Genomic DNA, 16555 nt, shown 5'->3' on the forward strand with positions numbered 1-16555 from the left:
TCTTCCGCCCGCCTCTATTTTTAAAACCGGAACATATTTAATAATTTATACTTCCGAGGGGAATTGAACTGGCTGTCTGGCTGGGGACACATCTTCCTGTGAATGGAGGAGGGAGGAAGGGAAAGGAAGGGAAGGAGGAGAGGAAAGGAGTGGGTTGGTAGGGTGATTAGAGAGATGTATGCTTCCGATGGAGGTCTCTCCATCCAGTTTGTACTCAGCTGAACTGTGGCTGGCTGCAGATGACTTTATTCCATTTCAGCTTCCTTCCGTGCATCCTCCTCCTCCATAAACCTCTCAGCCATTGTAATAGAAGTGTGATCACATAACAAAGGTTATTGTCGATGCTTCTCAAATGACCTGCATGGTGTGCGCGCGGGGCGTGCCAGAGTGTGTGTGTGCGTGGACGCAGTCAGTCTTGATCCATAGGTTCCAAGGTGAGAGTGAAACCTGGCAGACTGGTCGCTCTTCTTTAAACAGTTCCAGCACCCGGGCAGTCTCTTTCTTACTACATACTGTACAGACCCACTACAGCCCTGTCCTCTCAGGCAATGTCTTTATTGCTATGGACCAATTAGTGTTGTCATGATACCAGAATTTTTACTTTGATACCGATACCAGGTTTAGTATCATAATACTCGATACCGTCACGATACTCGATTCCAAAACGATACTACAACAAAAAAAGAAGGCATATTAGCCAAAGTCACCGAATAGCACTTGATCCAGACAGATAAACTCAGCTTTTGGTCTGTTCAATCATTGGGCATATTGAGTTCAATATTATTACATTTTAACATTTGTATGTTTTTTTTGAGACAACCATGGATGCATTAATGAATCAATTATTCAATCATACAATCAATTTGTTTTCACCAATCTAACAACAAAACATAATGGTATTCATTTATTTAAAAGGTAAATATATTGATAAACTGAGTAAATCAAGATGTAGCATAGGTCTTTTCACAATACAAGTGAATGCATATTATTCAATAGGAGTGTGCATGAATTGAGTTATTGAGCTTGTTTTAGCTGATTTCACGGAGCTACAGATGACAAACAATCCCTTCCATTTAGGACTTATTTCAATGGCAACTGCTAGAACATATTATTTGATTGTACTGATCAACAACATTGATCACCGTGTGCTAGCTAGCAAGCTATTACACGGTGTCGCTAACTAATAAGCTAGCTAGTTATCTAACACAGGGTGTCGCCCCTGCCTCCCACATACCTGAGTAGCTAGCGGGAGGCGGGGAGACCGGTAGACAGTATCCTTTGCCCTTGCGTGTCGGGCACTGTTTTTCCGCAGTTCTCTTAACGAATGTGAGTGCAAGTGTTCGGCAGGCGAGAGCGAAGGACACTGTCTACCGGTGTTGCCCCTGCCTCCCGCTAGCTAGTAAGGAGGACGCCAGTACACAGTAGACATGCTAGCTAGCAAGGAGGACTCCGGTACATAGGAGGCAGGGGCGATACTGCTTGTATTTTCCTTTTGACCCACATTCAAAAGTGTCACACAAGCATGAAGATGTCATGATCGAGGGGGGGCATTTATGCAGGAACCAATGGGATGCTTGAGGGGGGATGTTTATGAAGGAACCAATGGGATGCTCAATGGTGTTCCTGTATGCCCACATACAGGAACGCCCTGAATTGCAGCCCGCAATCACACACTATTGGATTCTTTTGGAAACCAGACTGGAAGTGAGGGAGTGAAGAAGTTAATGAGTTTGTGGCGAGGGAGACGAAATGAAGTAACGTTTTTTTGTGACAATCAGCATATTTTACAGTATGGTTTGCACAAACAAAGTACTAGGGTAGTGAATTGATGTTGCTTCAGCTGTAAGCTAGCAAGGAACGTTAGCCTACAATTAAAACCGGAAGCTACCGGTATCGTCTTGCATTGTTCTAGCCTGTATGGACATTGTTTTTCGAAAAGTTTCAACACTTCTACATGCCGTGTTGCATTATTCAAGTGAGTTCATTTCTGTGCAGCATGAGTAGGGAGCTAACAATGCAGCCCAGACAGCTCTAGCAATGAATGGAGTGGAGCAGGCACTTTGCTCTTCACTCTAAGGGGCTGCATTTATACACAGACTTGATCCTCTCAATCACGTGAAACACATTTGACAGAAGTATCGAATGTAATTTTTTTGTATTGAAATTCTATGTTTTGGTATACCCGTGCAACGCTAAGACCAATGCAGACTTCCCATGTTGTGTGTGGGTTGTGCAACCACTTTCGTCTATGCCAGTGATTGTGCGTTAGCTTGTTCGTAGGTTGTTGGTTGAGTAGTAAATTGCAGATTAACCTTCGACTTTCACATTTGGAAAGTTACTCTGGAGAGGAAGGACAGTAAGAGTAACAGCTGCGTCTAGCCACGGCGTGTTTGTATGTTCTGTTCGGCAGCTTGTCAAAGTCCTGTTCCTGGCACTTAACCATCTTGGGTTATTCTCCAACACACCATCTGCTGTACAAAGTCGTAAGACGAGCCTGCTGATGTAGCTGGGATACCTTTTATGAGACTGTTATCCAGAGACCGTCTGTTCTGCTGCCCTATAGGGGTGTTGAAATGATGATTTAACGATGGTTTGTGCTTTTCTTTCATTTTTCCCAGATAAGCCACACAGAACAATTGCCACTACTCCAGAATTGTGGAAGGTATATCCAATATTCATGTATTAATTCATTAATTTATTTTCAGTCATTCTTTTCCATAGTGTTATACAGTCCTGAGTCCAGTATGTGTGTTTCAACACAGGTGTGTGGAGACCATCATGTCGTCAAAGATGCAGAGTTCCAATAACACAGCCCATGCCAGGAGGACAGTCCAGCAGCTGAGAATAGAGGCCAGCATTGAGAGGATTAAGGTACGCTTCTCAAACATAACCCATAATTACCTAAATAGACTGTACGTATATATTACATTTTTCATCCTGCAAGAACTGCCTTCGCGGACCTTCTTTAACAATTCCACAACGAATACCTAATCTAAATAAAAGGAATGGAATAAGAATATGTAAATATATGGATGAGCAATGTCAGAGCGGCATAGGCTAAGATGCAATAGATAGTATAGAATACAGTATATACTACCGTTCAAAAGTTTGGGGTCACTTAGAAAGTTCCTTGTTTTTGAAAAAAAGAAAAGTACATTAAAATAACAGAAATTTCAGAAATACAGTGTAGACATGGTTAATGTTGTAAATTACTATTGTAGCTGGAAACGGCAGATTTGATGGAATATCTACTTTAGGTGTACAAATGCCCATTATCAGCAACCATCACTCCTGTGTTCCAACGGCACATTGTGTTAGCTAATCCAAGTTTATCATTTTAAAAGGCTACAGACAAGTCCTCAACTGGCAGCTTCATTAAAAACTACCTGCAAAACACCAGTCTCAACACCAACAGTGAAGAGGCGACTGGGATGCTGGCCTTATTTTGTCCATTAAATGTGTGCTTTGCTTTCAAAAACAAGGACATTTAAGTGACCCCAAACTTTTGAACAGTAGTATACATACGAGATGAGTAATGTGAGATGTAAACATTATTAAAAAGTGGCATTATTAAAGTAACTAGTGTTCTGTTTATTAAAGTGGCCAATGATTTTAATTCTGTATGTAGGCAGCAGCCTCTGTGCTAGTGATGGCTGTTTAACAGTCTGATGGCCTTGAGATAGAAGCTGTTTTCAGTCCCTCTGTACTGACCTCGCCTTCTGGATGGTACCGGGGTGAACAGGTAGGGGCTCGGGTGGTTGTTGTCCTTGATCTTTTTGGCCTTCCTGTGACATCAGGTGCTGTAGGTGTCCTGGAGGTCAGGTACTTTGCCCCCGGTAATGCATTTTCCAGACCCCACCACCCTCTCGAGAGCCCTGTGGTGATACAGCCCGACAGGATGCTCTCAATTGTGCATCTGTAAAAGTTTGAGGGTTTTAGGTAGAGGTCGACCGACTATAATTTTTCGACGCCTATACCGATTATTGGAGGACCAAAAAAAGCCGATACCAATTAATCGGCCGATTTAAAAAAATGTATTTGTAATAATGACAATTACAACAATACTGAATGAACACTTATTTTAACTTAATATAATACATCAATAAAATCAATTTAGCCTCAAATAAAAACATGTTAAATTTGGTTTAAATAATGTTGGAGAAGAAAGTAAAAGTGCAATATGTGCCATGTAAGAAAGCTAACATTTAAGTTCCTTACTCAGAACATGAGAACATATGAAAGCTGGTGGTTCCATGAGTCTTCAATATTCCCAGGTAAGAAGTTTTAGGTTGTAGTTATTATAGGAACTATAGGACTATTTCTCTCTATACGATTTGTATTTCATATACCTTTGACTATTGGATGTTCTTATAAGCACTTTAGTATTGCCAGTGTAATAGTATAGCTTCAAGCACAACAAAGAGCTGCTGGCAAAACGCACGAAAGTGCTGTTTGAATGAATACTTACGAGCCTGCTGGTGCCTACCATCGCTCAGTCAGACTGCTCTATCAAATCATAGACTTAATTATAATTATAACACACAGAAATACGAGCCTTAGGTCATTAATATGGTCGAATCCGGAAACAAGATGTTTATTCTTTCAGTGAAATACGGAACCTTTCCGTCTTTTATCTAACGGGTGGCATCCATAAGTCTAAATATTCCTGTTACATTGAACAACCGTCAATGTTATGTCATAATTACGTAGAATTCTGGCAAATTAGTTTGCAACGAGCCAGGCGGCCCAAACTGTTGCGTATACCCTGACTGCGTGCAATGAACGCAAGAGAAGTGACACAATTTCACCTGGTTAATATTGCCTGCTAACCTGGATTTATTTTAGCTAAATATGCAGGTTTAAAAATATATACTTCTGTGTATTAATTTTAAGAAAGGCATTGATGTTTGTGGTTAGGTACAGTCGTGCAACGATTGTGCTTTTTTCGCAAATACGCTTTTGTTCAATCATCCCCCGTTTGGCAAAGTTGGCTGTCTTTGTTAGGAAGAAATAATCTTCACACAGTTTGCAACGAGCCAGGCGGCCCAAACGGTTGCATATACCCGGACTCTGTTGCAAGAGAAGTGACACAATTTCCCTAGTTGAAAGAAATTCATGTTAGCAGGCAATATTAACTAAATATGCAGGTTTAAAAATATATACTTGTGTATTGATTTTAAGAAAGGCATTGATGTTTATGGTAAGGTACACGTTGGAGCAACGACAGTCCTTTTTCGCGAATGCGCACCGCTTCGATTAAATGCAACGCAGGACACGCTAGATAAACTAGTAGTAGTGATTATGATTGATTGTTTTTTAAGATAAGTTTAATGCTGGCTAGCAACTTACCTTGGCTTCTTACTGCATTCGCATAACAGGCAGGCTCCTCGTGGAGTGCAATTGTCACGATCGTCGTATTGAGTAGACCAGACCTTACTTCCGGCGCCGACAGAGATGGCCGCCTCGCTTCGCGTTCCTAGGAAACTATGGAGTTTTTTGTTTTTTTACGTGTTATTTCTTACATTAGTACCCCAGGTCATCTTAGGTTTCATTACATACAGTCGAGAAGAACTACTGAATATAAGATCAGCGTCAACTCACCATCAGTACGACCAAGAATATGTTTTCCGCTACGCGGATCCTGTGTTCTGCCTTACAAACAGGACAACGGAATGGATCGCATGCAGCGACCCAAGAAAACGACTCCGAAAAGAGGGAAACGTAGCGGTCTTCTGGTCAGACTCCGGACAAGGGCACATCGCTCACCACTCCCCAGCATTCTTCTTGCCAATGTCCAGTCTCTTGACAACAAGGTTGATGAAATCCAAGCAAGGGTAGCATTCCAGAGGGACATCAGAGACTGCAACGTTCTCTGCTTCACGGAAACATGGCTTACTGGGAAGACGCTATCCGATGCGGTGCAGCCAACGGGTTTCTCCACGCATCGCGCCGACAGAAACAAACATCTTTCTGGTAAGAAGAGTGGCGGGGGCGTATGCCTCATGACTAACGAGACATGGTGTGATGAAGGAAACATACAGGAACTCAAATCCTTCTGTTCACCTGATTTAGAATTCCTCACAATCAAATGTAGACCGCATTATCTTCCAAGAGAATTCTCTTTGATTATAATCACAGCCGTATATATCCCCCCCCAAGCAGACACATCGATGGCTCTGAACGAACTTTATTTAACTCTTTGCAAACTGGAGACCATTTATCCGGAGGCTGCATTCATTGTAGCTGGGGATTTTAACAAAGCTAATCTGAAAACAAGACTCCCTAAATTTTATCAGCATATCGATTGCACCACCAGGGGTGGTAAAACCTTGGATCATTGTTACTCTAACTTCCGCGACGCATATAAGGCCCTGCCCCGCCCCCCTTTCGGAAAAGCTGACCACGACTCCATTTTGTTGATCCCTGCCTACAGGCAGAAACTTAAACAAGAGGCTCCCACGCTGATGTCTGTCCAACGCTGGTCAGTCCAAGCTGACTCCACACTCCAAGACTGCTTCCATCACGTGGACTGGGACATGTTTCGTATTGCGTCAGATAAAAATATTGACAAATACACTGATTCGGTGTGCGAGTTCATTAGAACGTGCGTCGAAGATGTCGTTCCCATAGCAACGATAAAAACATTCCCTAACCAGAAACCGTGGATTGATGACAGCATTCGCGTGAAACTGAAAGCGCGAACCACTGCTTTTAATCAGGGCAAGGTGTCTGGCAACATGACCGAATACAAACAGTGCGGCTATTCCCTCCGCAAGGCTATTAAACAAGCTAAGCGTCAGTACAGAGACAAAGTAGAATCTCAATTCAACGGCTCAGACACAAGAGGCATGTGGCAGGGTCTACAGTCAATCACGGACTACAAGAAGAAACCCAGCCCAGTCACGGACCAGGATGTCTTGCTCCCAGGCAGACTAAATAACTTTTGCCCGCTTTGAGGACAATACAGTGGCACTGACACGGCCTGCAACGAAAACATGCGGTCTCTCCTTCACTGCAGCCGAGGTGAGTAAGACATTTAAACGTGTTAACCCTCGCAAGGCTGCAGGCCCAGACGGCATCCCCAGCCGCGCCCTCAGAGCATGCGCAGACCAGCTGGCCGGTGTGTTTACGGACATATTCAATCAATCCCTATACCAGTCTGCTGTTCCCACATGCTTCAAGAGGGCCACCATTGTTCCTGTTCCCAAGAAAGCTAAGGTAACTGAGCTAAACGACTACCGCCCCGTAGCACTCACTTCCGTCATCATGAAGTGCTTTGAGAGACTAGTCAAGGACCATATCACCTCCACCCTACCTGACACCCTAGACCCACTCCAATTTGCTTACCGCCCAAATAGGTCCACAGACGATGCAATCTCAACCACACTGCACACTGCCCTAACCCACCTGGACAAGAGGAATACCTATGTGAGAATGCTGTTCATCGACTACAGCTCGGCATTCAACACCATAGTACCCTCCAAGCTCGTCATCAAGCTCGAGACCCTGGGTCTCGACCCCGCCCTGTGCAACTGGGTACTGGACTTCCTGACGGGCCGCCCCCAGGTGGTGAGGGTAGGCAACAACATCTCCTCCCCGCTGATCCTCAACACGGGGGCCCCACAAGGGTGCGTTCTGAGCCCTCTCCTGTACTCCCTGTTCACCCACGACTGCGTGGCCACGCACGCCTCCAACTCAATCAGCAAGTTTGCGGACGACACAACAGTGGTAGGCTTGATTACCAACAACGACGACACGGCCTACAGGGAGGAGGTGAGGGCCCTCGGAGTGTGGTGTCAGGAAAATAACCTCACACTCAACGTCAACAAAACTAAGGAGATGATTATGGACTTCAGGAAACAGCAGAGGGAACAACCCCCCTATCCACATCGATGGAACAGTAGTGGAAAGGGTAGCAAGTTTTAAGTTCCCCGGCATACACATCACAGACAAACTGAATTGGTCCACTCACACTGACAGCGTCGTGAAGAAGGCGCAGCAGCGCCTCTTCAACCTCAGGAGGCTGAAGAAATTCGGCTTGTCACCAAAAGCACTCACAAACTTCTACATATGCACAATCGAGAGCATCCTGGCGGGCTGTATCACCGCCTGGTACGGCAACTGCTCCGCCCTCAACCGTAAGGATCTCCAGAGGGTAGTGAGGTCTGCACAACGCATCACCAGGGGCAAACTACCTGCCCTCCAGGACACCTACACCACCCGATGTTACAGGAAGGCCATAAAGATCATCAAGGACATCAACCACCCGAACCACTGCCTGTTCACCCCGCTATCATCCAGAAGGCGAGGTCAGTACAGGTGCATCAAAGCTGGGACCGAGAGACTGAAAAACAGCTTCTATCTCAAGGCCATCAGACTGTTAAACAGCCACCACTAACATTGAGTGGCTGCTGCCAACACACTGTCATTGACACTGACCCAACTCCAGCCACTTTAATAATGGGAATTGATGGGAAATAATGTAAATACATCACTAGCCACTTTAAACAATGCTACCTTATATAATGTTACTTACCCTACATTATTCATCTCATATGCATATACTGTACTCTACATCATCTACTGGATCCTTATGTAATACATGTATCACTAGCCACTTTAACTATGCCACTTTGTTTACTTTGTCTACATACTTATCTCATATGTATATACTGTACTCGATACCATCTACTGTATGCTGCTCTGTACCATCACTCATTCATATATCCTTATGTACATATTCTTTATCCCCTTACACTGTGTATAAGACAGTAGTTTTGGAATTGTTAGTTAGATTACTTGTTGGTTATCACTGCATTGTCGGAACTAGAAGCACAAGCATTTCGCTACACTCGCATTAACATCTGCTAACCATGTGTATGTGACAAATAAAATTTGATTTGATTTGATTTCAAAGCGCCGCGTGGTGTGAATGCATGATTTAATGAAAAGACGGAAGAAAAAAACACAAAGTACACTAAAACAAACAAGACGAACGTGACTGCTAAAGAAACACTGTGCTAACAAGCAACATAACAGACAATAACCCACGAAATACCCAAAGAAGATGGCTGCCTAAATATGGTTCCCAATCAGAGACAACGATAAACACCTGCCTCGAATTGCGAACCAATCTAGGCAACCATAATATATATAAGATATATAAACATCTAGATGGTAAACAACCTCAAACCTACAAAACCCCTAGACAGTACAAAAAAAAAACATACAGCACCCATGTCACACCCTGACGTAACCAAAACAATAAAGAAAACAAAGAATACTAAAGGTCAGGGCCATACATGCCCCCCAAAGATGTGGACTCCCTGCCGCACACCTAAACCTATATGGGAGGGTTTGGGTGGGCATGACTCCGAGGTGGCGGTTCTGGCTCAGGATGTGGAACCCGCTCCATTTCTGACTCGTCACACTTAGTTAATGTCTCTGGAGCGGGAACCCTCACCGCCGACCACGGATTAGAGGACGCCACTGGACTGATGGTCGAGTCTGGTGTGAGTGGCGGATCCGGACTGGAGGGAGACTGGAGGGAGACTCTGGCGGATCCGGACTGGTAGGTTCTGGACTGCGACCCGTCGTGGTAGGTTCCGGACTGCGGCCCGTCGCCGGACGCTCTGGACTGGGTACTGTTGCCGGACGCTCTGGACTGGGTACTGTTGCCGGACGCTCTGGACTGGGTACTATTGCCGGACGCTCTGGACTGGCGAAGCGCACTGTAAGTCTGGTGCATGGTGCCGGTACTGGTGGTACTGGGCCGAGGACACGCACCTCAGGGCGAGTGCGGGGAGGAGGAACAGGGTGTACAGGGCTCTGGAGACGCACAGGAAGCCTGGTGCGTGGTGTTGGCACTGGTGGTACTGGGCTGGGTACACGCACCTCAGGGCGAGTGCGGGGAGCAGGCACAGGACGTACTGGGCTGTGGAGGCGTAAAACTGACACAACCCGCCCTGGCTGGATGCTCATTCTCGCCAATGCGAGGAACTGGAATATAGCGCACCTGGCTAGAAATGTGCACTGGAGACACCATGCGCATCTCTGCATAACACGGTGCCTGACCAGTTACACGCTCCCCGCGGTACGCACGAGGAGTTGGCTCAGGTCTCCTACCTAACTTAGCAAATCTCCTCATGTCCCCCCTCCCAAAAATGTCTTGGGGCTGCCTCTTGGGCTTCTGTACACCCTTATATCTTCACCGTTCCTCCATTCTCCTGTATCCCTCCTCGCACTGTTCCAAAGAATCCCGTGTAGGCTCTGGCACTCTCCCTGGATCGATCGACAAACTCTCAATCTCCTCCCAGGTTGTTACCCATTCGTCCTTCTCCCGGGTCCATTTCTCCATTAAGCGCTGTTCCTCCCAATCACGCTGCTTGTTCCTTTTATGGTGGGTTATTCTGTCATGATCGTCATATTGAGTAGACCAAAGCGCAGCGTGGTGTGAATGCATGATTTAACGAAAAGACGGAAAAACACGACGTACACTAAAACTAACTAACTAACAAGACGACGGTGACTGATAATGAAACACTGCTAACAAACAACATAACATAGACAATAACCCACAAAATACCCAAAGAGGATGGCTGCCTAAATATGGTTCCCAATCAGAGACATTGATAAACACCTGCCTCTAATTGATAACCAATCTAGGCAACCATAGACATATATAAACACCTAGATAGTAAACAACCCCATAAAACTACAAAACCCCTAGACAGTACAAAAAAATCATACATCACCCATGTCACACCCTGACCTAACCAAAACAATAAAGAAAACAAAGAATACTAAGGTCAGGGTGTGACAGCAATGTAAGGCAGGTGGTTAGAGCGTTGGACTAGTTAACCGTAAGGTTGCAAGATTGAATCCCTGAGCTGACAAGGTAAACATCTGTCGTTCTGCCCCTGAACAAGGCAGTTAACCCACCGTTCCTAGGCTGTCATTGAAAATAAGAATGTGTTCTTTAACTGACTTGCCTAGATGAATAAAGGTGTAAAACAAAATCGGTGTCCAAAAATACAGATTTCCGATTGTTATGAAAACTTGAAATTGGCCAAATGTCTTCAGCCTCCTGAGGTTGAAGAGGCACTGTTGTGCCTTCTTCACCTCACTGTCTATGTGGGTGGACCATTTCAGTTTGTCAGTGATATGTACCCAGAGGAACTTAAAACTTTCCAAGTTCTCCACTGCTGTCCTGTCGATGTGGATAGGGGGGTGCTCTCTCTGCTGTTTCCTGGAGTCCACGATCATCTCTTTTGTTTTGTTGACGTTGAGTGAGAGGTTATTTTCTTGACACACTCCGAGAGCCGTGACCTCCTCCCTGTAGGTTGTCTCGTAGTTGTTGGTAATCAAGCCTACTACTGTTGTGTCGTCTGCAAACTTGATGATTGAGTTGGAGGCGTGCATGGCCACGTAGTCATGGGTGAACAGGGAGTACAGGGCTGAGCACGCACCCTTGTGGGGCTCCAGTGTTGAGGATCAGCGAAGTGGAGATGTTGTTTCCTACCTTCACCACCTGGGGGTGGCCCGTCAGGCAGTCCAGAACCCAATTGCACAGGGTGGGGTTGAGACCCAGGGCCTCAAGCTTAATGATGAGCTTGGAGGGAACTATGGTGTTGAAAGCTGAGCTATAGTCAATGAGCAGCATTCTTACATAGGAATTCTTCTTGTCCAGGTGGAATAGGGAAATGTGCAGTGGGATGGCGATTGCATCGTCTGTGGACCTATTGGGGTGGTAAGCAAATTGAAGTGGGTGTAAGGTGATAGGTAAGGTGGAGGTAATATGATCCTTGATTAGTCTCTCAAAGCACTTCATGATGACAGAAGTGAGTGCTACGGGGCGATAGTAAATTAGTTCAGTTATCTTTGCATTCTTGGGTTCAGGAACAATGGTTGCCATCTTGAAGCATGTGGGGACAGCAGACTGGGATAGGGAGAGATTGAATATGTCTGTAAACACACCAGCGAGAGTTAACACATTTAAATGTCTTACTCACGTCGGCTACGGAGAAGGTGAGCCCACAGTCCTTGGTAGCGGGCCGCGTTGGTGGCACTGTATTTTACTCAAAGTGGGCAAAGAAAGTGTTTAGTTTATCTGGAAGCAAGACATCGGTGTCCGTGATGTGGCTGGTTTTCCTTTTGTAGTCCGTGATTGTCTGTAGACTCTGCCACATACGTCTCGTGTCTGAGCCATTGAATTGCAACTCCACTTCGTCTCTATGCTGACATTTTGCTTGTTGGATTGCTTTGCGGAGGGAATGACTACTCTGTATTCTGCCATTTTCCCAGTCACCTTGCAATGGTTAAATGCGGTGGTAGGCACTTTCAGTTTTGCGCGAATGCTGCCCTCTATCCACGTTTTCTGGTTAGGGTAGGTTTTAATAGTCACAGTAGGTACAATGTCTTCTATACACTTCCTTATAAACTCACTCACCGAATGAGCGTATACGTCTATATTATTCTCTGAGGCTACTCGGAACATATCCCAGTCCGCGTGATCAAAACAATCTTGAAGCATGGATTCTGATTGGTCAGACCAGCTTTGAATAGTCCTTAGCACGGGTACTTCTTGTTTGATTTTCGGCCTATAGGAAGGGATTGAGCAAAATGGAGTTGTGTTCAGATTTAGATTGCTTCATAATAAGTAGTAAGCAAGTGTATATTTCCACTACATAATGTGTTGAGGATCGATTTAGGGTAGTCAGTCTTTACCAAGGATGTGCATCTCTCAGGGACACAAACTACATTCCTTGGTGAGCCACCTCACTGTTTCTTTGTGTACATCTGAGGCCGATAGTAACCTGTTGTATGATTCTCTCCCTTAGGTGTCCAAGGCCTCAGCAGACCTGATGCACTATTGTGGAGAACATGCTAAATACGACCCTCTACTCATGGGCATCCCAGCCTCTGAAAACCCCTTCAAAGACAAGAAGCCGTGCACTATATTATAGTAGCGGGACAGCTGAAATCTCTTTGCTTTTTTATTTGTATATTATTTTATAGAGAGAAATATGACATTAATACCGGTACACTATTTGCCTTAAGGCCAGCCCAGCCCCACTCCCCCTATTTCCTTGTGCTTTCGGTTGATTCCCAAATGTTATCCTAGGGCCCATAGGGCTCTGGTAAAACAATTGTGCACTATATAGGGCATAGGGTGTCGTTTTTGGACTCTTATAAACAAGTGCAATTTTGGTAGGATCAGAATCATTGGTGTGCTCTCTCTTTATCAGAAACAACTAAGACCAAATAGCACCATGAGACAAAATGTAACAGGTCATTGGTGACCCAGAAACAATATTTTAGTTTAGTTCAATCAGTTATGAATGAATGAAAGCTCATTCTGAGGCTCCTCTCTACAGAGACTGGTGTTCTTTCAGATTGTTATCTCATGTTATGCAGACTAAATACATGGTTTGAACTAGGGGTTCCCAACTCTGTAATGTTCACATCAGCCAGAGCATAAATAATGCCAATGGCCCTGAAGTATAAAGCATTGCACTTGCACCACACTATAGTTAAACCTTTCAGCTCCTGATTGCATCATCAGTCCCCACACAGTAGCTTCTTTGGGAAACAATCAGTCTAGTTTGTATATTACTGATAAGCCTGTAATAACCCCATTATGTAAATCACCCAGTCCCATGACACAGGAGGACTCTAAAACCAGTGCTGACGGGCTGGTAAGCTATGCTGTGTCCCAAATGGCACCCTATTCCCTATAGAGTGAACCACTTTTGATCAGAGCCCTATGGACCCTGGTTAAAATGTGTGCTCGAAAGGGAAAAGGGTGCCATTTGGGACTCAGCCTGTGAATGTCCCGTCACAACAGGAGAGGGTGCCTGTCGTTTTGTAAGGGAAAGTGTATGGCTTGCAGCAATAGCCTCACGAACTGGCAGGTTTAACCAGCATTGTTTTGTTTCTGCAAAGATGTCAGAGATCGTTTCATTTTCAGGTGGGGGTAGATTCAAACTATCCCACTTCTATGTTTTTTGTGATGAAAGAATGACTCTTTAAACTTTAAATACTATTTTTTATCTCTTGTGAATTTGCCATGCCTTTGCCTTAGAAACCAAACTTTGTGACTTTGCATAGTTGTCTTACTTGTATGTGGTACAGTAGATAGGTAATGTAGCAGCAATATGAAGTGTTGCAGATACCATTTAACCCTTTACATTATTTTACTATGCCTTACATTGATGTAAAAGTTATTGTTCCATAATGATGTCTCTATTTGGCTGAAGGAGAAGAAGTTAAGATCACAATCACGGCTATCCAATGTACAGATGTAGGATCGTAATTTGATCACCCTGTTGTTGCAGGACATTTCCTGCACAGCAAACTTGCAGTGTATTTGAGGTTTTAAAAAGGGTTCTAAAGTTTGTCATTTCCACTTTAATATGATAGATTGGATTTGCCCTAACTAAAAATGTATCAAAAATGTCCATTAACTATAATCCACATAATGATTCACATTTCCTGTTGCTGCAGGATTCTTTTCCTGCTGTGAAAAACTGTTATTAAGACGCTACATCTGTACCAGCACCAGAGGAAACTGGGTGCTAATCTGTTTGTGCTATCATGCCAACTCCTTAACACATTGTAGTGGCAAACAAAGATAAAAACTGTCTTGACAAGGACATCAATGGAGTAAGCAAGAGCACAGACAGATCTGGTACCAAGCTAGAAATGTAAAGGTTTTCTGATTTGTATTTTATTGCCAGTGCTTTTAAAGTGATTCACTGTAATAACTTTTTATTGATAGATGTACAACTTCTATTCTGACAGGGATTCTGTGATCCATCGTGAAATTTGTGACAACTGTTATTATGATCTCTTCTTGAGTGTGAACATTCCATGTTTACAACAGCTGCTCCATTGTCTTCTTTTCAACTCTCTGAATGGTCATGTGTTGAATAATAATTGTGGTTTTGTGTTTGGGAGAATGTCTTTTTTTTGTCTGTGCACGTGACTGTCAAAGGCAACTCGGAGACCATGGTCGTGTTCATTAGGGCGGACAATAGCAAAACCGAAAACTAAAACAATTAGGCAAGTTCAGGTACATACCTGGTTTGCTTCGTTTTCTACCAAATGAACATGACCCAGCTTAACCAGCCAGGGCCTTAGTATTAAAGTAGTCTCGTTTTGACATTTCACCACTACTTTTTAGCCACACTCTTCAAACAACACTATACTAATACTGTGAACAACTGAACCAATACATCCCCAGTGGATGCAGGGAGCACATCTTTGAAGTGCTTGTCGCTATTCATCTGTCAGTATCATTATTGGCAATACAATAAGTTGCTCTTATACCAGTGGGTTAAAGCCTATAATTACTATAGACTGCTATATGTAGAGACAGATGGCAGCACCAACTGAAACGTCCCCTCATAGTAGGCTATTTGCCTCCATATTCTGTGTAATCTTGGCAACCTACAATCGAAAATCTCATGTCAAATACTATTTACATTAAGTAGTCTGTCCACAAGAGATTATATTCGGTGTGGCTTTGAAAGCTCGCTTAAAGTTGTGGGTTCCTGTATGATGTGTTTCTGCACTTGCTTCTTCTCGCTGTTATGTCACTGCATATACATATACAATAAAAAGCCAATGCTATGTTGATGCATGTGTTGCATTGATTTTTGCCAACTTAATAATTCTTGTTGCAAATGGATTTGACAGGTTTAAAGAAAAACGTGTTTATTTTTCTCTGTGACACATACTGGATGCTTCTTTGGTCTCTAGTACGTACTGTCTATGTGGATATATTTCCTATTTCAAGTGATTACAATTTTATTCCCACTTTTGCCTTCTTAAATTTAGTAGATCTTAATGAATGTATTTAAATACACAATTTTAACGATTTAGTAGTGATTTGTAAATGCATCTGGCACAATAAAACGTGTAGAAAATAATACTTGTTTTTCAATGATTATCAGATACATTTGAACAAGTGGAGAGGATAGATTGTTGAATTGTCACAACCACTAATAGACTAGCTAGTGCCACGTCAGTGAGTCACCTGGCTGTAAACATTCCTATTTTGCTCTGATTTCTGCCATATTTTGTCCTACTGTCTGCCCCAATGTCCAGGCAGGTCTGGTTGTTATGTGACGATCCCTCTGCTTCAGTGGCCTTTCTGTCTCTCTGTCTGTCAGTCTGTCAGTCTCTCTTTCTCTCTCTCAGGGTCTGATGTTACAGGCAAAAACCAGGTAAGGCCATATATGTTGGCTCACATTGATGTATTGGCCACTCTCCCCTCTGATATTAGATGGCACTGGGCTTTGTGGAGATTCTCTGTGATTGTGTTACCTGTCCGCTCGACAGAAAAAAGTATTTGTTTGCACTACCCACTACCTTACAACTTCCTTTCTGTACTCAACCTGGTTAAAGATATGCTTGTGTTAAGTATATTTCACCTGGCCCCTGATACTTACTCCAGATATGCATATTTGCACAGATCAGGATCTTTATGAAATGAGTCTGATCTATTGGCATTGCCGTTAAGCCTACAGATCCATGGTAAAAACCTATGGAA

The 16555-nt window shown here is 43.8% G+C and overlaps 1 protein-coding gene across 1 annotated transcript in view; it reads left to right on the forward strand.

Annotated features, from left to right (window-relative positions):
- gng12b (guanine nucleotide binding protein (G protein), gamma 12b) overlaps positions 1-15639 on the forward strand; it is a 69615-nt gene extending 53976 nt beyond the window's left edge. Inside the window, exons 2-4 of the mRNA XM_035785581.2 lie at positions 2619-2662; positions 2763-2871; positions 12840-15639. Coding sequence (XP_035641474.1) covers positions 2779-2871; positions 12840-12965 — 219 coding nt within the window. The 5' untranslated portion in view covers positions 2619-2662; positions 2763-2778 and the 3' untranslated portion in view covers positions 12966-15639. The remainder of the gene's footprint in view (positions 1-2618; positions 2663-2762; positions 2872-12839) is intronic.
- Positions 15640-16555: the final 916 nt, after the last annotated feature.

This window comes from Oncorhynchus keta, chromosome 1, assembly GCF_023373465.1.
Source record: "Oncorhynchus keta strain PuntledgeMale-10-30-2019 chromosome 1, Oket_V2, whole genome shotgun sequence".
Classification (NCBI taxonomy): domain Eukaryota; kingdom Metazoa; phylum Chordata; class Actinopteri; order Salmoniformes; family Salmonidae; genus Oncorhynchus; species Oncorhynchus keta.